This window comes from Dendropsophus ebraccatus, chromosome 2 (assembly GCF_027789765.1).
Source record: "Dendropsophus ebraccatus isolate aDenEbr1 chromosome 2, aDenEbr1.pat, whole genome shotgun sequence".
In the NCBI taxonomy this organism is placed as follows: domain Eukaryota; kingdom Metazoa; phylum Chordata; class Amphibia; order Anura; family Hylidae; genus Dendropsophus; species Dendropsophus ebraccatus.
In genome coordinates this window covers 57,773,466-57,796,724 of record NC_091455.1, presented here as the reverse complement: position 1 = coordinate 57,796,724, position 23,259 = coordinate 57,773,466, and the positions used below count along the sequence as shown (strand labels likewise).

The 23,259-nt window shown below is 42.1% G+C and overlaps 1 protein-coding gene across 2 annotated transcripts in view; it reads right to left on the bottom strand.

Annotated features, from left to right (window-relative positions):
* The window catches only part of RB1CC1 (RB1 inducible coiled-coil 1), a 95,229-nt gene that overhangs the window by 50,273 nt on the left and 21,697 nt on the right, over positions 1–23,259 (bottom strand). For both annotated transcript variants that reach the window (XM_069957590.1, XM_069957591.1), the window contains exons 6-11: positions 20,375–20,774; positions 13,384–13,554; positions 5,544–5,728; positions 5,070–5,256; positions 4,140–4,221; positions 274–335 (exon numbers count right to left, since the gene is read on the bottom strand). In XM_069957590.1, coding sequence (XP_069813691.1) covers positions 274–335; positions 4,140–4,221; positions 5,070–5,256; positions 5,544–5,728; positions 13,384–13,554; positions 20,375–20,774 — 1,087 coding nt within the window. The remainder of the gene's footprint in view (positions 1–273; positions 336–4,139; positions 4,222–5,069; positions 5,257–5,543; positions 5,729–13,383; positions 13,555–20,374; positions 20,775–23,259) is intronic.

The following is a 23,259-nucleotide window of genomic DNA, read 5'->3' as shown; positions in this document are numbered from 1 at the left end:
CCAGCCTGGGATTCCATTATTAAGATGCAGATCTGTCATTCGCTATGCATGACTATTCGGCTACAACACCTGATACAGACCAATAAAATCCAACATGGCAGATCAACGTCCAACAGATATCTGCCAATAGCTGGCATTTATCACACTAGTTTGTGTCATGAAAAGGCGCCGATGGTCTGAAGAAAATAGTCAAAATATTTAGCCTGGACGAGTTTTGAGAGTAAAAAATGCCAAACAAAAGAAGGAATGAAGAAGTAATTAGGTTATACATACACAGAAAGATGAAGGCCAAGAGTCAAGTCCTCTAAAGAGACGATTTCTTAAATAGGATTTCCCTGTTTGAATAAAAATTGAATTACAGACCACAACACTGACAGTGAACACCAGGATATAATATAAAAACTAGCAAATGTATATAATAAAGTTAGGTTCCCACTGTTCTGGAAAGATTTACTTGTTTGGGGAAAGCAGATGGTTATGTCTTTCTTAACACCAGCAGATGTCTGTATCTGGATAACTTGATAACCAAGCACAAACAGCTTCACCATATTCACAACTGAAGAAATTCTTTCAAACTTTAAATGTAGGTGTGGACGATGAAAAGATGTGTGTTTCTTTCGTGATGAAATCCACAATGTGGATTCATTTATAGTTTCGGAGCCAGACATGATAAAATAATTCACATTTTCAATGTCAACTGCTTGAGCTGCCTGTTTTTTATTAGGACAATGAAGGAGTCCTTAAAAGTACTGTGGATGATAGGGAGACACCAGAATATAATACACAACATAATTATACTGCTATTTTATCATGTTAAGGTCTGAATCAAGACTGTGGAGTCAGTAAAGGCCCTATTATACCAAATGATAATCGGATGATAATCACCTGGTGTAATAGGTCATGTTAAAAGGCTCGGATCAGCACAATGTCGGCTGATTGTTGTCTTAAAACATGACCTATAAAAAGACAACAATAGCAACGGTCTGCTGGCCGGCGTTTATTGTAACAGCAGTGGGGCCACCAGACTGCCGTTATCTTCTATGGGCCACCAAGCCAGTCTAAGGAGCCTGCTGCTTCTTGCTGGATGTCTGCGAGACGGGAATGAGGAACACGCATGCTCTGACCTGATAGGGTAACGCTCACTTGTTCCTTAATATCTGGCCAAGTATTACGGTCCTAAGGCTAGGTCCACACTGCGCAGCAGGCTTTGACAAACAGGGAGTCTATTAAATTTATTAGTGTCCATCAGGTTTTCCGCTTTTGTCTGTTATTTTACAGAGGTGTAATGGGACAAAAAGATGCCACATGCAGCTGTCCCATAATTTCAAATGTCAGCTCCAAACACAGTGTCAATTTAGCCAAAGACAAACTTCAGATTACTCTAATTTCTACACTCTGACTCCAGCTTGGACTCAGAGTACTTCATAGATGGCTCATGAACAACGAGGCTCTTTTCACACCATGTCAGTGGTGGTCAGTTAGCCATAAACACTGGAAAATTTCCAGGTACAAACAGCAAACATACCTATAGACCCTAATTGCTTAACCCTTTGAGGACCAGGCCCAAAATGACCCAGTGGACAGCGCAAATTTTGATCTTAGTGTTTCCGTTTTTCCCTCCTCCCCTTCTAAGAGCTCTAGCACTTTCAGTTTTCTATCTACAAGCCATGTAAGGGCTTATTTGTTACAGGAATAGTTGTACTTTGTAATGGCGTCATTCATTTTACCATAACATGTATGATGGAATTCCAAATATATTATTTATGAAGATATAAATTGGTGAAATCGCAAAAAAGAATGCAATATGGTAACGTTTGGGGGGTTCCTGTGTCTACGTAATGCACTATATGGTAACAGCGACATGATACTATTATTCTATAGGTCAGCCCGAACACAACCATATGCAGGTTTACGCAGATTCTCTAATGTTATATTTTTTTTTTTTAATGAAATCCTTTTTTTTGGCAATTAATTATAAATAAAATGGGACTATTGTGACGCTTCTAACGGTTTTATTTTTTCACCTACGGGCTGTATGGGGTGTCATTTTTTCCGCCATTATCTCTAGTTTTTATTAATACCATATTTGTGAAGATAGGACGTTTTGATCACTTTTTATTAATTTTTTTTATATATAATGTAACATAAAATCGGTAATCCGCGCACTTTTTTCCCTCTTTTCGTGTACGCCGTTTACCGTTGGCAATGACGCTTGTTATATTTTAATAGATCAGACAATTACGCACACTACGGTATATTATATGTTTATTTGTTTATTTATTTTTATATGTTTTATTTATATAATGGGAAAGGGGGGTGATTTCAACTTTTATTGGGGGAGGGGTTTTGGGGTTGTGTGTTAGTGTTTTTAACTTTTTTTTTTACACATTTGAAGTCCCTTTGGGGGACTTGTACATACATTAGTTTGATTTTTACACTGATGAATGCTATGCCATAGGCATAGCATTGATCAGTGTTATCGGCGATCTGCTCATTGAGCCTGCCTGTGCAGGCTTAGTGTAGCAGATCGCCGATCGGACCGCACGGAGGCAGGTGAGAGACCTCCGGCAGTCCGTTTCAACGATCGGGACCCCCGCAGTCACACTGCGGGGGTCCCGATTGGTAAGTGACAGGGGACTCCCCCTGTCACTTACACTTAAACGCCGCGGTCGCGCCGCGATCGCGGCGTTTAAGGAGTTAATGACACGCGGCAGCGCGATCGCTGCAGCGTGTCATTACCGGTGAGGTCCTGGCTGCTGATTGCAGCCGGCCCCCACCTGCTATGAAGCGCGCTCCGCTCCGGAGCACGCTTCATAGCGGGAGAAACACCCAGGGCGTACAGTTACGCCCTAGGTCGTCTGGGGACAGACTTCCATGGCGTAACTATACGCCCTGGGTCGTCTAAGGGTTAAAGGAGAAGTCCAGAGAAAATTTTTATTAAAGTATTGTATTGCCCCCCAAAAGTTATACAAATCACCAATATACACTTATTACAGGAAATGCACATAAAGTGCTTTTTTCCCTGCACTTACTACTGCATCAAGGCTTCATTTCCTGGATAAAATGGTGATGTCACGACCCGACTCCCAGAGCTGTGCGGGCTGTGGCTGCTGGAGAGGATGATGGCAGGGGGACACTGAGGGACACAGGGCACTGGAGGGACACTGAGCATTCCTTTGCCATCATCCTCTCCAGCAGCCATAGCCCGCACAGCTCTGGAAGTCGGGTCGTGACATCACCATGTTATCCAGGAAGTAAAGCCTTGATGCAGTAGTAAATCCAGGTGAAAAAAGCACTTTATAAGCATTTCCCGTAAGTGAAAATTGGGGATTTGTATAACTTTTGGGGGGCAATACATTACTTTGATAAAAAAAAAAATTGACAGTCTTATACTTTAATGGAGAACAGTAAAGTGCCATTATGGCCTCTGTTATGGTGCTTTACACAGTAAGGAGGTTGTATTTTTCTGCTGTATTGAATAGTATTAGACCTCTGCACTATGCCATAGAGCAGGATCCTGTAAAAGACTTCCTAGACATTCTTTTTTTTTTTTTAAATTGCTTGTAGAAAGGATGCTACAAAGAGCTATATATCACAGCTATACGGCAAAGCTATACATTGGGAAGTCCCCAGGCATATATGTGTGTTCACACATATGTCATGAACAGATGATACACAGTCTGCATGCTCCTTGTATATTACGGACTGAACTCGATGGGACTTCCTGCATCATAATTTATTATGATGGAGATCACTGTATTATAACAAAATATAAAGTAGGGAGTCCTGTAAGAAGTCAAGAGTTCATTTCATGATATACATCCGGCATACGGACTGTAGATCAAGGATGTGTGAACACAGCCATTGTTATAACGACAGTATAATAATTTTATTAGGCTTTTCATAAACTGATCTGATCAAAACAAATATTCTACAATGTTAAAAAATAAATATTGCATATGAAAATAATTTATTATTTTTATTTTTAAACCAAAGTAGGTAGATTACTGCTGATTCTGACTCCACCCAGAACTGACTGACTCTTATTACCATTACTCAGAATCCATTAGCCCTGGTCTACGATGTGTCAGAAGTGATTTCAGAATAATAAATCCTAAAACATATAATAAAATACTTACTAAAGATTTTTCCAAAAGTTTCCCTTTTTGCCTTCTCGTTTTCATAAAGACATTTTCCATCTTTTACTAAGGCATTTGCCCACTGTAATGGAAAAAAATACCAATGTTAAACAGGTTTTCTCACAAAGCTAATTTGGTAAAAATCAGATACATAGCATATAGTTAAAGGGGTTGTCCGGCGCTAAAAAATTATTCACAGAATAACACACATTACAAAGTTATACAACTTTGTAATGTATGTTATGTCTGTGAATGGCCCCCTTTCCCGTGTCCCACCACCCCCACCCGTGTACCCGGAAGTGTGGTGCGCTATACTCACCTGTCACGTGCCGACCACGGTCTCCGATCCTCAGCAGTCACGTCTTCTTCGGGCGGCCGGCGGATCTTCCCGAGTGCCGGCCGCCCTCTGCAGCGTCATCCGAAGCTCAGCCGCGATTGGCTGAGCATAACTGTGCTCAGCCAATCGCAGCTGAGCAGCTGATGACGTGTCATCCACAGTTCTGCAGCATCAAAGATTAGTCATTTATGCCGGACAACCCCTTTAATGTAAAAAAGTACAAACATGTACAGGAGTACATGCTATAAGAAACAGAGTTTAAAGGAGTTGTCTCACGGAGACAATACCATATATAAGAAAAGCTGGCATGGTAATCACCTTCAGTGATCACCTACATTTCTCCAGCAGCAGCCTCTACACAAGAAACATAGCACCACATGGCTGCCTTTCCAGGTCTGCCCTGAGCAGCTCTCCCTACTGGCATGTAAAGGGGTGTCCTCAGCAGAAGACCTCACCTCTTTGGTGTCAATATGCCTTAGAAGAGCAAAAGTAGGACTGTCGTCCTGGAACATTCCTTTTAAACTTGAACACTATCTCCCTAGTGATTGAAGTTTACAGTAAAACAAACACACATATATTAATATATGAAATACCTCTCTGTAGTGTTTTGTGAACATCTTTCTTCTAACAACTTCAACCACTGCTAAGCAATACATCTGAGGAACTGTACTTAGTGCCTCCACTATTTTGATCCTTTCAAGTAACTCTGTCAAAAGTCTAAATAAAGCCTGAAGTTTTTCCCCATCTTGATCAGCATGCAGCATTACGAAGCAGCACCACCTAAACAAAAGGAAAAAAACACACACCATATTAATACAACTATTCCTCAGTCTGATTCCCTAGCATCATGTATAGTGACTGCTCCTTTTACATAAGCAATAGAGAGAGACTCTGTGAGCTCACCTCTATGTGATTTAAGGCAATACACTTTATTTTTACTCATAATGCTTCAGAAAGCTATAAAAAAATATGACATTCAATTCAGTAGCAAAACTAAAATAAAGCAAACCTTACAACTGAACCAAGATAACTAAATATAAAAATATATTTAGAGGATGCAATCTTACTTTAATCGAACTTGTAAGTTATTGGCGAGCTCCTGTTTGGCAGTGGTACATTTCTGTTTGATATCCAACAGTTTTCTGTGGTTTGTTAACATGATCATGAGTTGATTTGCATGGCTCAAACACAAATCAGGTAACACAGAGGGGTCCTTCAAGTTTTCAGCCCGCTTCTGATTGGCTAAAAATCCCTGAAAGAAAGACAAAGTTCTTTAAATTAATGCTGAATACAAATAACACTTTAAAGGGGTTGTCCAGCATAAACTAAAAATCTACAGTGCTGCCGGGACATGCAGGGGACACAACACTGTGGTATACTTACCTGTCCTGCTCTGCCCTGTGCTACGCACTATGCTAACAAGCCATTTCCTGTGGGAATGGCACGTCAGTGGATGTTATCAAAACGATGACAGCAGCAGAGAGTGGGCAGTCCGGGAACTGGGGCTGTGGTCAAGCGGACAGGTAAGTATATAGCACTGTTATGTCTACTGTAGATTTTTAGTTTATGCTGGATAACCACTTTAAAATATACAAAATAATATATAAAATGAAATGATAATACACATCATATACTCAAATGTTGAAGTGTAACAATATACTTTTGTTGCAATTTCTATCCTCATTCTCTCAATCACTTACAGCACTTGTTAGTCATCACTAGAGCTGAGCAAACTTCAAGCACGCTCAGGTCTGTCTAAGCTCAAAGTTTGCTCTAGTCATCACCACAAGAGTACCAAGTCATTCTGCCTGATCTACAGGCTCTTTACATCTACATAGATTTGTATTACTCCATAATCAAGACACTGTGCACACAGTTTTGAATCCCAATTACCTTATCTATGCACAGCTGGTATCTTACCACAGTCTGGTATCAAACTACACACAAACCCTGCGGAGTCAGATCCAGTGGTCCATGTATTACCAGGGCTGTGGAGTCGGAGTCAGAAAAAAATGTACCAACTCCAGCTTTAAAAAAAATCTTAAAAAATTTTACAACTGCATTTTCAAATGATTTTTATAAATGTTCTTTATCAATTTATTTAGGTTCTTGATAATTATTCTGTGAGAGAATTGAAATGTTGCATCATGTTTGTTTCCTGTACCTTTTGAAATAAACTGCACCTTGTTTACTTCAAACTGGAGTGTTGCTGATATTCGCTTTGTATATTTATGTTCTATCAATCTAAGGCCCTTATTTATTAAAGCCAGTAAAACACTTTCTCGCATATACTTAGTTTGAAAGAGACAAGCCTTTCCTCCACTAATCAGTAATAAAGCACTGGCTCATTAGACAAGGATGGTGGGGGAGAGGTTGTCGGTCACAATTTGGCAGTTTGTGAGCTGGAAGAGTCAATTGTGGGGAGGAGATCTGTGCTCTTCTCTTCCTGGATTCTGGATGACTGAATATGAGCAGCAGTGTAATATGAAGATATCCTGTGTAATATAGAGAAGGAGGAGAAGCCATAAGTAGTAAAGCAGTAACCTCTATCATCAATGTGGTGTGTTCTCTCTGGGAGAAGAGTGTCTGTATTTCTTCAGTGTGCTATGGCTGCAGCAGGCTGTATGTGTTTGAGAGAGAAAGAAAGGCAGAAATGAATGGGGTATTCTGGGCAACAGTTAAAAATCCAGGGGGGACAAGGGCTGGTGGGATAGTAATAAAAAAAGTCCTATTTACCAGTCCCTGTCCCCTCGCAGTGCAGCGGTACTTAGCCGAACAAGGTGGAACAGGCTGTCACTACCTCCATCTAATAATTGGCGACTATGAGAAGCTATTATGCAGAAAGCCAATATCCTGTACACACTGGCCAAAATTACCGCAGAACGATTTCAATACAGAGTGTGATCTATGCCACTGATGCTATTCTGAAGGCCATAAATGCCTCAACATACTAGCAGGTAGGGGAGAACAAATAACGTAGGAAGGTTTTTTTTCTCTGTATCTGCTATAGTCTGGGTCAATTCTATACCATACATAGTTTTTTTTTTTAATTGTTTTTAACAAAAGTAGTCAGAAAACACTTTTAGCTTACATGTGCTCCTGAGGGAGCTACAATATAATGTCTGTATACTCTTTCCTAGGTAAAGAGACGTATAAGTCTGACGTAGGGCAAAAAACGTGATGTGAACAGAGCCACGTGCAAAACATAATCCTAAAAGTTTGTGACAGTCTGAACTGTTTACATATTCCCCCATTCACTGTCGGAATGATTGTGTTACTTTATCCCATAATGGAAAATAATTAAAATACTTTCCATCTGTGATTTATCAGCCCCAGCCAAGTCAAAAGATCATATAGCGGTATTTTACAATGGAGTCATGCCAAAACAGCTACTGCTTATTTTCATTTCTTGCTCTGCACTTAAACGTTATTTGCTACTATAAAAAAAATGACAATATTTAACAAGGGTTAATGCCATGACGTGACCCGAACACACACAGCGCACATCATTCATTAACATGTGAGAGAAGAAGAAAGTCTTCAGCCAGCCGCTAACCTGAAAATCAGTAAAGTAACTGTAAAGTTTATATATATATATATATATATATATATATGAATGAAAAGTTCTACAGTCACAGATATATGCCTCTAAATATACTGCTAAAGATGAGGACCCTATTAAATGGCCTGACGCTCGCAGTGGACAAGTGCCAATCTTGTAAATCAGTGCTCTCTCACAGAGCCTATTACAAGGCACAAGCATCATTCAGGACAGGCCATATGGATGAGCGGTGGATTGTTCATGTGGGCCTTTGCATCATATAACATGTGGCTGAAGAGCAAGGGTGACCTGATTAGCTGAAAAACAGGCACCTGCTCGCTGGTCCCATTAAACAGGGCAATAATCGCCCCATATACAAGGGTTCTTAATGTTCGACCCTGAAATCCTCCACCTTTAGGACAGATATGGTGAGGTTTCTAGCACCTGCCAAAGAATTGCAGCTATACTACAAGATGCTAACATATGGCAACATTATGGCCATCTGAACAAGGCATAAAGACATTCCAACACTATAACCACACAACTTCCAAGTTGTTCCAAGAAAAACCAGCCTGAGTTCTGTTCTCCCTATGTTTATAAAGCCATTTAAAGCCCAACTTCTATAGCTTATAGAATCAAAGTTACATATTTCTTGCAAACAGTGGTAGACTGTTCCAGCTTGTTAAACAGCATCTGAAATAAATAACCTATTATTGTCTCTTAAGACAGGCAAGCAAGTCACATGACCACAATTAGAATCCATGTTCCATTACTATATTAAGTATTATATCTATTCCTATAAAATAGCTAAGACAAATTCCTAACATGGTTTACGTAGGCAACGTCTCAACAGGATGATGAATCATGTCTAAACTTTCTGTTATGTTCGCCAGTAACCACTCAAAAGCCGCACAGTATGAACTTTTCCCAGGACTGGATCCAGCTTTTTCGGGCACCCAGGATGGAGCGGCACAGACTTCAGACAGCTGTCTGATAAGCAGATTAACGAGCTAAGAAAGTGCTTCGCTTCGTTCGTATTGTCAATTCACTCCAAAATCATATGATTGCTGCTATTTTGCAAATTGCCACCGTTGTGGCTCAGTACCACAACAAGGTAAAGCCTATTTTGAATTGAACTTGCCTAGTTCAGTAGAATAGATAGAATAAGAAGTCCAATGGGAGCTCTTCAATAGCTTTACTGTAAATAAGCACTACACGCATTTCTTGAGAACTCCACTAAAACAATTCATTGGGAATACGACCCATAGTTTCCATTTCAGTTCAATTTTACATCTACAATTGTTACAGTTGTTAAAGAAGAACTATCAGCAGGTTCACTATCTGCTGATAGTCCCTTACCTCCTGTTACCGATGACGATCTTTTGACGTGTAATTCCTGCCATTTTCATGAATTTAAATCCTATAAGAACATGCAAATTCTGGGGGCGTTCCTTGACCACCCAGAGCAGTTTGGCCCACATACTAGCTTAGATGCTGCTGATGCTTATTCCAACCTGTTTGCTTATGCATAAAGTAGGCGTGAACATCAGAGGCGGTGAGCAGGCCAAACAGTGCTCTGGGGGGGCCAAGAAACATCCCCAAATGCTCCAAAGGAGCTAATCTGCATATTTGAATAGGTTTGCATAGTTTTCCTTTAAAGTAAAGGTGTATTCTAGGAATGAAAAACAATATCACCTGTCCCAGACTGCAGTCAGCGATTAGCTGAGAAGGGAGGTTCTGCAGCCTCTTGGAAGCAGGAAGAGAACGAGCAGCAGAGGGCAGCAAGGAACAGCAATGGCACCTGTGGGGAACTGGGGTAGGCAGGTATCAATAGATAGAAATATTTTTCCTGCATGAATATGCCTCTAAGTAACAAGGACTTCTTTTAGACCAATTACATGCCAAAATAAACACATTTTGACATGTATTTTGGAATATAAACATACCATAAACGTCTTTTTTTGGCAGAAAGCTGTTTAAAAGGGGAAAAAAACTTAAAAGAACTTAAAAAGAAAAATATTAAAAAAAACATTCAAAATAAAATAAAAGGCTGAAAAAAAGACACAGAGGGCAGGAAAAAAACTTTAGCTATGGACATTCTTTCTGCCTGAAAAACATTTTTTCTAGGCTCAAAAACAGCACTGTAACACCACTATTGCAGAAGTCCATTTCTTCATTCCCATGTACAGGATTTGCTGCATATATAAATCTAACTAAATAATTTAACACAGCATCAAATCTGTTGTGTTAAATTCTACACATGTGAATGTACCCCAAAGGGGTCCATCTACAATATACTAATCACACTGCTAAAATCTGTAATGCTTTTTGTTGCAGTCTTCCAATCCAGCAAATTAAAAGGGTGGCAAAAGTGGGAGACCCTCTACTAAGTTACAAGTCCCTAATAGGGTATTTAGAATTAACTTTCTATGAAGAGGTTGTCCACCAATGAGGTTTCCAAAGCAGTCTTCAAGTAATCAGCTTATCCCCAGGGGCTGCAAGTTTCCTCAAGGAAACATTGTAAATTGTTTGGCAGCGACACCAAGCCTGTTCATTCTTTACCTAAATGTATCATTCACTTATTCAGCACGGGAAGTTGCATCATAGGAGAATGTTTACTGGAAATGGAAGAACAGAAGTTGGATGTCATCCACCAGACAAAGCGATGTCCCAGACAAGCCAGTGGTCAAGCACTTTTCAGGGGCTTTATTCTAAGGCTGTGCAATGCAGTCATCAATCTATTACAAGTGGACGGGATCAACCCTTCACAAGAAGGCGACGTAAGGTGTTAGCTCCCTTTCCTACTTCTTGGAAATCTTGGCCGCCCTTACCTGTTAAATCCATATCTTAAATGCAGGCAGCTGTCAGGTAGCACTGAAGCACAGCCAGGTATAGAGAACACCTTTTTTATATATGATTTAATAACTTTAGATATTGGACTACACTAGTATGCTACAAGTCTGTTGCTGAAATGACCAGAAGAAATCTGATAATATAACCTACAAACCCCCTGTAACGTGCATCAGAAGACAAAATCTGTATACCTGCAGGAAACATGCCTCAGTATATAGTGTCCTGATTTCTACAAGGTAGCGAAAGGGAAGAGAGAGGGATACGGAGAGAAAAAGAGACAGACAGTGTGAGACAGAGGCGCACACACACAATATGACAGAGAGACAGAGAAAGCAACAGGGTAAGGGTACTATTACACCAACAGATCTGACGACAGATTATCTGCCAAAGATTTGAAGCCAAACACCGGAGTGGATTTAAAAAGAGGAGAAATCCAGTCTTTCCTTTATGACCTGTTCTCTGTTTATAGTCCGTTCCTGGGTTTGGCTTCAAATCTTTGGCAGATAATCTGTCGCCAGATCTGTTGGTGTAATAGTACCCTTAGAGACAGAGGGAGGAACAGATAAAGGGACATAGTATGCAAGAACTGCAAATCGAGGGATCGAGAGAGAGACTTAAGACTTCACAGAGGGACAGTGATACAGAAGAAGAATGTGTACACAGTGGAAAAGATTTCCGTAACCTCACACTGAGCATGTGATCATCCTCGATGACTGGCCTAAGTTTCTTGGCTAAAGCATGACAGCTAGTGGTGCAAGTAATAACGCTTTACTTGGAACATTCATATCTTCCAGTTAACATTAACCCCCTCATCCTTTTACTTCTTTAGATCCCCCGTTATCGAGATAATAACCACAGATATAGCCTTCAATATAGGGGATAAAACCCTCTGGAATTTATTCCCTAATTTGATTATTATTCTCAGCACAGGAAAATGGGATTGCATAGGTACCTATGGAGTAAGAAGCCATATGCATGCTTACATTAAACATGAAAAATCTGCTGACAGGTCTGCTTTATGGAGAGACATTATCTCTTCAGTCACCGGACAGATGACCCTCTGCAGCCAGCACCTGGCTCTGTACTGATGAGCGGTCAGAACACCAAAACAGTACTCTACAGACCAGACAGGCGAGCCTTTGCTCCTTATGCACATCAATGAGACTTGGATGCCCAATGGCCTGTTCACTAGTTATCTTTCCTTGGACCTCCCCAATGTGTACCAGGAACTACTCCCCACTGAAGACCTGCAATGTGGTTCTTGTCAGACTGGCTCAGATTCTTAGGCGATATTCACGTGTCAGCAATATACAGTCCGAGCGCGAACAGTATACAGTGGACCGGAATGGGGAATTTACCAGCATCATGATTTAACATGATGCCGGGAGCGCAGATGCTGTTCAAATGTTTGTGCTACAGTACTGACAGTACTGACGTTCCACAGTATCCTGTTTGTGCATGGACCATATATTGCGGACATGTGAATGCAGCCTTACACGTACCCCCCCCACCAATACCACCACCACCGACACACAAATTGCTGATAAGCCAGATGCAGAAGGCTGTTCATGTCCCTGGGAGCTATTTCTGCTGGGGAAATGTATTATTACTTGGCAGCCATTCTGACATATGACAGCCAAAACATTGGCTTGTGCTCTGGTGAAAGAGGGACCTCTATGGGTAGCATGACCCATAGAGGTCCCTCTTTCACCAGAGCACAAGCCAATGTTGGACAGTAACAGACCTAAAAGATAGCCTAAAACGTCTAATTATACATTTGGTAGTGAAATACACAGTTATCTTCTACACTATTACTCTATATTACTATCGTACGTATCGTACAAGAAAATAACAGGAGCTACATGCTTTATATTAGTCATCACATAACAAAACATACCATACGTATGAGAAAAAAAATGCTCAGAGTTCTTGAGTAATTTTAAATTATAGAAATATATTCTAAAATACATTAACAAGATCTGTGCACTTTAGTGCACATCTCATGTGAAAGCCCATATACCACGCTTTATTTTGTGCTTCTTATTGAGGAACCTTGTGGCATCATGCACATATCCATGTGATTTGGCCACGTCACAGTGTCCTGTTCGCCTACATAAGCTGACAGTACATGGGCAAATTAGGTCACACTTATGCCGATTCGTCACCAACATTTGCTGGATCTTTAGCTAAGCTTTTTTTAGCGCCAAACATTACTACTAGGATAAATTTTGTCTATGGAAAATGTAGATGTGTGACTGAAGCTACCAGTTAACATGCCATTCACATATCCTCCGGATATAGATTTATAGACACCACTGTCTCAATAGTGATTTGAGTTTATAGCTTTGACGAATGCATTCAGTATAGTACAGCAAATACTGCAGTGAATTACTTTTTCATAGTCTCTGACTTTAAAGTGAAATAAGGTGCTAAGTGACTAAACCACACACACACACATTTCCTTCCACTCCATCCTGTACAGATATACAGGAGCAGAGTCTAGGCACACTTACCTGAGCAAGTTCTTTTTGTTCATTAACCAACCTACTGCAGCTAGCAATCATTTGATCCAGTGCATAAAGTCTATCCTCAAGCCCCTTGATGGCTTTCATATTCTGATTATCCAATTTGGCAACATTTTGTCGGCACTCCGCCAAGAACGGCTGAATTATTCGTGGGTCCAACTATAATTTTCAAAGCACAAAATATGTATCAGAGAAAACAAAAGGTGCAGCGTTATTATGTTTGTAAATGACTGCATAATAATAAGAGCAAAGGAAATACTCAATTTTTATTGAACATTTACAATGATCACACCCTATTAATATCAACACAGTGTGACACTCCCAATAGTCTGGAACAGGGAATAGACAAACAGTTCTTAGTGACAGGTCCACAGCTTCTAAAGCCATTGAGATGATCTGATATTCAAACGTATTGGGAATTCGAGGAGGCCAGATTAGCAGAATTTTTCTTTCTTCCTTCTCTTATATACTGAAAAACTCCCTGATGTGAAGCAGTAACGCCATGTGCGCCAACTATACCATTTAAGAGGTACTTTGATAGCCCTCAGGGCATAGGGCACTGAGGATTAAGGGAAGTTTCTTTTATCACAGTTTTCATGATATTAGTTTAACTGCTATGCTAATAAGTCTTCTGGTGCACTGGGGGCGGACTACTGCCCCTAGTGCACCAATCAGCTCCCGGCTGGCCCACCCATCCTAATTGATATCAGCAGAGCAGGATGGCCTTTTTTTTTTTTTTTTTTTTAAGGGGGGGGGGGGGGGGGGGGGGGGACGGGGTTGGGCGTTGCAGGTGGGCCAGATCTATGCACGGAGGGCAGCAGTTCCTGCCTCCAGTGGACCAAAACAATTTATTCACCAGCATATTGGGCTACATTCAACTTGTCCAAGAGGGATGCCGACATATACCAGGGTAAACTCCCAGTGGGCCCATCAAGTTTAATTGAAAAAAACAGTCATCAAGGTTACAATCAGTCCATTTCCTGAATGTATACATTCATTTAGCGGTATTCAAAAGCATGGTGTGCTGTGATTTCGTGTTCTGCAAAATGAACATCTACACCAATGTTATTCTGCAACCTAGTCTTTGTCAACTGGTCACTTCTTAACATAAATTTCTAACATAAAAGAAAAGGAGAGTGACAAGGAGCGGCATTGATTAGGGAGACTGCTGGACCACCTGTCACTACTGCGGCGAGCATGTCCCAGCACATGGTGGTGGGGAAAAGATCTTTATTTTGTCAGAATGTTCCCGTTACACTCATTTTATCCTTATACCTTATTCTCAGCATGCTGTGACAGGTGTTGTTTGCATGCATTTTAATGGGAAGGCTCTATTGATGTGTACTACACACAATATAACCAGAGGGCACCGGTATCATACAAATTACTGACAGAGCTTTAATCTGATTTTGGCTTCTAGTAAAGCTTCACGGCACGCTATGTGAGGACATTACATGACATTACATAGCATTAACAATTACAGTAGTCATTATGAATAAACTCCTGTTTCCTAAGTGTTTGATATCATAATTTCTCTTCTTATGGGAAAACTAAGATCAAAAGATATGAAGTAATATGGGAAATAAAACTGTCCCCATCATTTCGGAGCTTTTCATTTCTTTTTTAATGGTCCATTTGGAGGAAATTGTTCTGAAATGTTGGTAATCCAGCTTTGAACTAGCTCAACCATGACCAAACCATTTCACTATATCCCGGCTCCTCTATTTGTTCTGGTCGTTCTGGTTGAGTTTGCCATTAGATGTACATATTAGAAAAACACAATCGCATCTCTTATGAAGAAACTGCTTATCAGACAGAGCGATAAACACTATGGCAAGGGAATTGGCTTTTCTAAAGGAAGGAGAATAATCCATTTCATGACTTGCCACCTCCTCCTGTGACCTTACATGATGTATCCAACACAAACAGAGCGGATTCTCCTAGACTGGCTCCGCTTATGCAATAGCCGCCTTATTTATTTATGATTTTTGCTACTTTCATGTGGTGCCAGTAGTTAAGCTCATTACGGAGCAGGCTCCAGATGGAACCAACTTGCAAAAAAAGATTTGCATTTTGAATGCAATTCTAGAAATAATATTTTTGCAGATTATTTTGCGCTTTCTATACTTTCTTTACATCACACATGATTTTATGCAGATCCGTAGACAGAACTATATACCGTGGATGAAATAACAAGCTTGACTGTACATTGCATCCCATGTCAGAAGGTTTGTCCCAGCAGTGGCTTATACCCCCATTCATTCTGACAACATGTATAGTATAACTAAAGTGTGTTATGGTGGTTTTCATTCATATGTTTCTTAGTATTGTCAGCCACATAGCAATCTGGGATACAGATGTCATACAGATGTCAAATGAGGATTAGCTTTTTCCAGACTTTTATACAGGGAAACTGCTATAAAACAACATCCGCTGGAATAGGCTGCTACTGCTGGAAAAATACAGAATGCATGCAGGAATATGGCCATAGAAAATAAAGATGTGGCAAGAACACTGGTTCCATCAAGAGTATATATACTACAGTGTAAATGAGGTCTTAGAGGAGAGTGGGCTAGGCTTATGCTAGTTTTACATTTATATTGGAGGCTCTCATCAGGGTGCACACCTGGACACCCAGCTGTACAGGGTACTGTACCTAGCACTATTCAGGGTGCACACCTGGACACCCAGCTGTACAGGGTACTGTACCTAGCACTATTCAGAGTGCACTCTTGGACACCCAGCTGTACAGGGTACTGTACCTAGCACTATTCAGGGTGCACACCTGGACACCCAGCTGTACAGGGTACTGTACCTAGCACTATTCAGGGTGCACACCTGGACACCCAGCTGTACAGGGTACTGTACCTAGCACTATTCAGGGTGCACACCTGGACACCCAGCTGTACAGGGTACTGTACCTAGCACTATTCAGAGAGCACTCTTGGGCATCCAGCTGTACAGGGTACTGTACCTAACACTATTCAGGGTGCACACCTGGACACCCAGCTGTACAGGGTACTGTACCTAGCACTATTCAGAGTGCACATCTGGACTCCCAGCTGTACAGGGTACTGTACCTAGCACTATTCATTGTGCACACCTGGACACCCAGCTGTACAGGGTACTGTACCTAGCACTATTCAGAGTGCACTCTTGGACACCCAGCTGTACAGGGTACTGTACCTAACACTATTCAGGGTGCACACCTGGACACCCAGCTGTACAGGGTACTGTACCTAGCACTATTCATTGTGCACACCTGGACACCCAGCTGTACAGGGTACTGTACCTAGCACTATTCAGGGTGCACACCTGGACACCCAGCTGTACAGGGTACTGTACCTAGCACTATTCAGAGTGCACCCTTGGGCATCCAGCTGTACAGGGTACTGTACCTAGCACTATTCAGGGTGCACACCTGGACACCCAGCTGTACAGGGTACTGTACCTAGCACTATTCAGGGTGCACACCTGGACACCCAGCTGTACAGGGTACTGTACCTAGCACTATTCAGGGTGCACACCTGGACACCCAGCTGTACAGGGTACTGTACCTAGCACTATTCAGAGTGCACTCTTGGGCATCCAGCTGTACAGGGTACTTTAACTGGCTGTATTCAGAGTAAAGTCCTGGAAATTGAGCTGTGAAGAGTCTTGTAGCTGGCATTATTCAGGGGGCACTTCTGGACACGGGGCTGTGAAGAGTCTTGTAACAGGCATTATTCAGGGGGCACTTCTGGACACCAAGCTGTGTGGGGTACTGTACCTGGCACTATTCATGGTGCAACCCTCAAAATGATCTGTGAAGATCACAATGGTGAGGTATGTGACCTCAGACCACGCATGGGCTCACAAATGAGAGCTGAAACCCAAATGACAATGCTCAGAGGTTTTAAAGCATACTGGTCATTAGTACATGAGGAGTAACAGTATTTCTGGCTATTATGTAACTTGTATATGGTGTTTGTCACCTCAGCAGGCTCCATCTCTAGTTTTCAGTTGTCCCTAAGCTAGTGGATGAAGCCTCTATAATGTCTCCCATACACTGCACACACAGAGGAGATAATCCCACTCATCTCTCCATCTATAGGACTCAGGATCTCAGGAGCAGCAGCAGTATGAAAGACATTATAGAGTAGTAATGGGCAATCTAAGCTGTAAATCAAGCCCTGGGGGGTGAGATGCAAAACTCGCTACATGCTCCTGCAGTCTTTTTCCAGCCACTCCTCCCTCTCCATGGACAACTAGGAGGAGCTGTAAGCTGTAACCTTCTGTTAGATAATCCGTTTTAAGGAAGCCTTGAGCAGTTCTGATGGAGGGAATGTTAGGTATAGGAGGGAGCTGGAAAGTGGCCTAATACATGAAGTTTAAAATGCAGATTCTAATATTTGCTTGTACTACTGATCTATGCAAAGTTTGTAAAAGAACAAACAAAAAGGGGATTTGTATCACTTTTCGCACCAGTGGAGAGTGGCAAAGCTGCCTCATTTGTTTGCTCAGGAAACCTTTTTTTTTTTTTTTTTTGTAACACAAATCGCTGTGTAACCGTCCACTTTGTGCAAAAAAGAAAAAAAAATCTGTGCAATTTTGCCCCTCTGCCCTGGACCAGGGAATGATAACTTCTCCCCACAATGTTTCTTCTCTGGGAATCACTGAATAAAGAAGCCCAGCAGGTTTTAGACATCTTATGACACAAGCATGACATAAGATTTATTTACTTGCCCCATGCCAGGAGGACATGGGACACAACTCCATCTGATATCTGGATCTGTTATAGCTGAAGGAATATCTCATGCTTGTCATTCCCCCATTAATCACAACAGACGGTTTTCTCCTAATGCTGCTTATACCTAACAATTCTTAACACACGCCATCAGTTAAAACAATACGCTGAGGTGCCGCTTCGGTGATATACAGCATACAGGTTCTACGAAGGGCAACTTCCTTTTCCGAAATGCTCATGGTCCCATACACTCTGAAGAATCATAATTCCTAACAGACGACACAGCATAAAGGTTAGGGCTAAGACCATGGTATCATCTTTTGATCTGGCTGTATCTTCCACAAATTAGAACTGCTGATATATTTAAAGCTGAGGTTAAGACTAATATCATTTGAAAAGAGACATCAACTTTTCCAATTTTTTAGAAACGTAATCCAATAACACAAGGTTATTTGGCCCTTAGCTAGTCTGGTTTGCATTCTATGACCAACGGAGACCAAAACAACAGATGTGAGATTGTAAGATTGGCTTACAATCCTGCTGGGTCAGCCGACTCTTCTCTAATATGTATGGAGGCCTAAACCTACTAGCCAGGTTAACACTACAGGAAACCATGCACATATGCTAGCTGTTGGCCAAACGCTTAAACTTCTGACAGCTATCTCTTGATTTCTCCATACAGTATTGGGCTGGGTTCACACACAGTATATTTCAGGCAGTATTTGGTCCTCATAGCAACCAAAACCAGGAGTGGATTAAAAACACAGAAAGGCTCTGTTCACACAATAGTGAAATTGAGTGGATGGCCGCCATATAACAGTAAATAACTGCCATTATTTCAATATAACAGCCGTTGTTTTAAAATAAGAGCAAATATTTGCCTTGTTCTGTATAGGGATATGGGGAGCCTCTGAACACACACTTATTTTGCAGATATGGGTGGGGTGGGGGAACTGCCCTTTACCAACAAAAGGAATGGCCAGATAAAATTAAAACTTGTCAATCATTTTTGGAAGGCACCCATACACTGCCATAAACCTAATAAATATCTATAAAGTGTTAGCGTCATTTCCAGTTACTTTTCACATGTCCTCAGACATGCCTGAGACCCGATGTGATCAAAAAAATACAGGAGGCAGGTGTGTGCAGCAGCAAGCTTCACTCCCCGGCTGTCAATCAAGTCCAACTTGTTTGTTCCAATAGTCAATGGAGTGAACAGGTCACATGTACCTGCCAACTGGAAAGTGGAGCGTGCCACACACTAAAGCCACCCCGGCTGTTTGTCAGGATCATATTAGATATCAGGAGCAACACCCGTTGCGATTAGTAACCTTTCACATACTGAGGACATGTAAAAAATGTACTGGAAATGACAGTAATGCAGTAAGACAGCCATAGGTGTAACATTTTTGTTTATGTAAATGTCTTATATCCTTTATTAAAAAGGTACTCTGGAAACTAAAAATATTTCAAATACATTACATTGCTTGCACCGTGTGCTATTACTGTGCTAGAAGCAAAACAAGCAATGATGCACAGTGATTGTGAACAGGACCCTGCTCTGTATGGCCCCATTCACATTGAGCAAACACGGCATCCACTTCCCACCTTTTCTGCTCAAAGAATTGACATGTCACTTCTTTGAGCAGAGAGAGGCGGCAATGGACGCGCAGATGTGTCCCAGAGTGCCCATTTAATGTGCAAATTCTGCTTGGCCCTTGTCACACTCAGATATCTCAGCATCACAATTTGACAGGATACTGATGTACTTGTGCCACAGATGGCACAACTGTGAGGGAGAATGCACCAGAAATTCTGACACAATCCACTATAAGACCCCGTTCACAATGACTAAACACGGCATAATTCCCTCTGTGCGCAGTTGTAAGTGAATGAGAGGGCACATGCTCGTCCACTGCCGCCGCTCTCCGCTCAAAGAAGTAACATGTTACTACTTTGAGCAGAGAGGAGAGGGAGCGGACGAGCACACACCCTCTCATTCACTTACAGCAGCACACTGAGCACGGCGGGAATTACGCGGCGGAGAGGTCCGTTGCGGAATTACACCGTGTTCACTCAGTGTGAACAGGGCCTACATATGGTACGCTGGGTTCCCACACCCATAATGTATTCTTATATAGAAGAAGTATTTTGATAAGGATTAAAACACGTTGCACAACACTATGCTATCATAGTTTCTGTCATTTAATCTGAATTTATACAATGATTAAGAATAGTACGTAATCCACTTACTCTGCCCATAGAGTCAAAACATTTTCTGACCAATGACTCGACGTCATTGGGCCGATCTTGTACATTTATCCAGTCCAGCAGGGAAACATTGAACAGTGGGCTTTCCTGGGCCATATGCTCATCTAAAGGATTCATAGATCCCATATTCTCTTGTTCGGTACGATTGTCATGTATATCCTGTGATACGTGCTCTCCAGATGTAGAAAGAGAAGCTAATAAAGCCGTGTTTTTCAGTTTTGTTTCATCATATTGCACTATGTCCGTTGTCTTCTCAGCATCCAGTTCTTCAATTTCTCCATCTGTAGACGATATCAACCTATCTAAACACATCCTATAGCTATGTCGAGTTAGACACTCTAGCAGCGGGATCTTGGCCATGACAGAAACAGCCGTTCCTAAACTAGAAAAGAAATTCAAACAAGCATTAAATGTCTTAGGGTCCTTTTACACATACAAATAAAATTGCCTAAGCGCTCGTTTAACGAACTACAAGCAATATCTTTTTCTTTTTAAAAAAAAAAAAAACAATCAACACATTTGTTTGGCTTCCAGGGACGTTGCACAGACCTTGCAGACAGGTCTCCTATCATATCGAGGGTTGCTGGCTCCGTATATTCATGTCCCGGTCAAACGCTGTTTAAACCTGTGTGGAAGGCAGGGGGAGAGCCGTGAACTAATCATTTGGGGGTGTCCGAGCGGTGACTAGTAACGGCTCTCTGCCTGTCAGCTTGTTCTGTGGGGGGTACTTGAGAGGAAAAGAGGCCTGTTAGAGGCCACCTTGCCGGTACTACTTCAATTAACGGTTACTTTGAGGTCGGCTCAAAAAATGTGCTTAACGACATGGAAACTAATTTTCATTCGTTGTTTGATAGTTGCCACGTTTACACCACAAGATTATAACTTAAATTTTAACAATTTAACAATTTTTTGCACGATAATCGCCCCATGTAAAGGAACTTTAGGACTGTGTACACCTTATTGATTCTTTCATTTGCTGACAGATAAGACCAATATCATGTTATCTGTGACTTACAGCCTGGTAACGTAACAGTACACAGGATAGGAGATAATTTTGCTTCTATGTTCCTCATTCTGGCAGATTGAGAATCTTATGTTAGGGTGCTAACACACACACCGTATCGATCCGCAGCAGATTTCATGTAAATAACTGAACACAGCATCAAATCTGCACCATCAAATCTGCTGTGTATCTACTGCGTATCTGCTGAGCATCGGTCGTGTGTGTTAGCACCCTCAATGGGGGGAAGGGGAGTATAATCCCAATTTTTACTCTGAGAGTCAAATTAAATGCTTTAGCCCAGACAACTGCATTAATCCTTTTTTTTTTTCATTACACCCTATTAGGGCATATGGATGTCATACAGTGGGGAAGCGGAACCTTTGGCCCTCCAGCTGGTGCAAAACTACAATTCCCACTATACATGGACAGCCAAAGCAAAAGCATTTCTTGTTCGGGCATGATGGAAATTGTAATTTTGCTACAATTGGAGGGCCGCAGGATCCCTGTTCCTGTCATAGAGGTTATCACAAAATCCCTCTAATGTGTTGCCCTCCTCGGAATTTATTGTTGTGACTACATCCCCAGAAAAATAAAAAAAACCCTGTACAGGTAAAAAAAAAAAGAAGACAGTATATATATATATATATATATATATATATATATATATATATATATATATATACACACACACACTCCCCTCAGCACTGCTTGTACTGTACAGTCATGTATTAACAGGGCTCCAGATGGCGACCAAAATGGTCGCCAATGCGACTGATATTTTGCAAATGGCGCCCAGATTTATTAATCTGGGCGCCATTTGCGACTGGCCCCGGCGGCGGCGTGCTGTATCTTTAAGTCCGGGACCCCGGCTGATGCGCGGCTGCCGGGGGTGTCCCGTCCTATCCCCGGCTGATGCGCGGCTGCCGGGGGTGTCCCGTCCTATCCCCGGCAGCGCGGCGCATCAGTGAGCTGCCTGGGGCCCTGACTTCCGGCACAGGAAGCGCGCGTCAGAGACGCTTCCTGTGTCAGAAGTCACAGCCCCGGCGTACAGGGAGCTCACTGACGCGCCGCGCTGCCGGGGATAGGACGGGACACCCCCGGCAGCCGCGCATCAGCCGGGGACAGCGTCCAAAGAAGAAGAGGATCGCCGGGGGAGCGGGTTGTCAGGTGAGTTTGTGTGTTTGTTTCTTTTAAATACTGCTTAGCATAGAGGAAAGGGGGGGCATCTATAATGGGGGGAGAAGAGGGGCCATCTTCAAGGGGGTGAGAGGGGGCTATCTATAAGGGGAGGGGGTATCTATAAGGGGGGGAGAAGAGGGGGCATCTATAATGGGGAGGAGGAGGGGGCATCTATAATGGGGGGGAGGAGGGGGCATCTATAATGGGGGTAGAGGGGGTCATCTATAAGGGGAGGGGGTATCTATAAGGGGGGGAGAAGAGGGGTATCTATAATGGGGGGGAGAGGGGGCATCTATAATGGGGGGGGAGAGGGGGCATCTATAATGGGGGTAGAGGGGGTCATCTATAAGGGGAGGGGGCCATGTATAAGTGTAGGGCAAACTGGCTGCAGACACTGGGAGATAGATATATGCACAATTATTATTATCAGGGCCCCTCAGGTGTCTGTATTGTAGGGGGTCACTTGCATTAGTCACTAGGTGAGATATATCTATTTATATACACATCTTGTGGGGGGTCACTATGGCTGCAGTCATAAGTCAAGCTCAGTATGTATAGACTGTTGCAAGCTTTTAAAGGGAACCTGTCACCCCCGGTGACGGGGTGACAGGCTCCCAACCCCCCGTTAGAACCCCCTATACTCACCTCATCGCGCCGGGTCCCGCTTCTGAAGATGGTCGGGTCA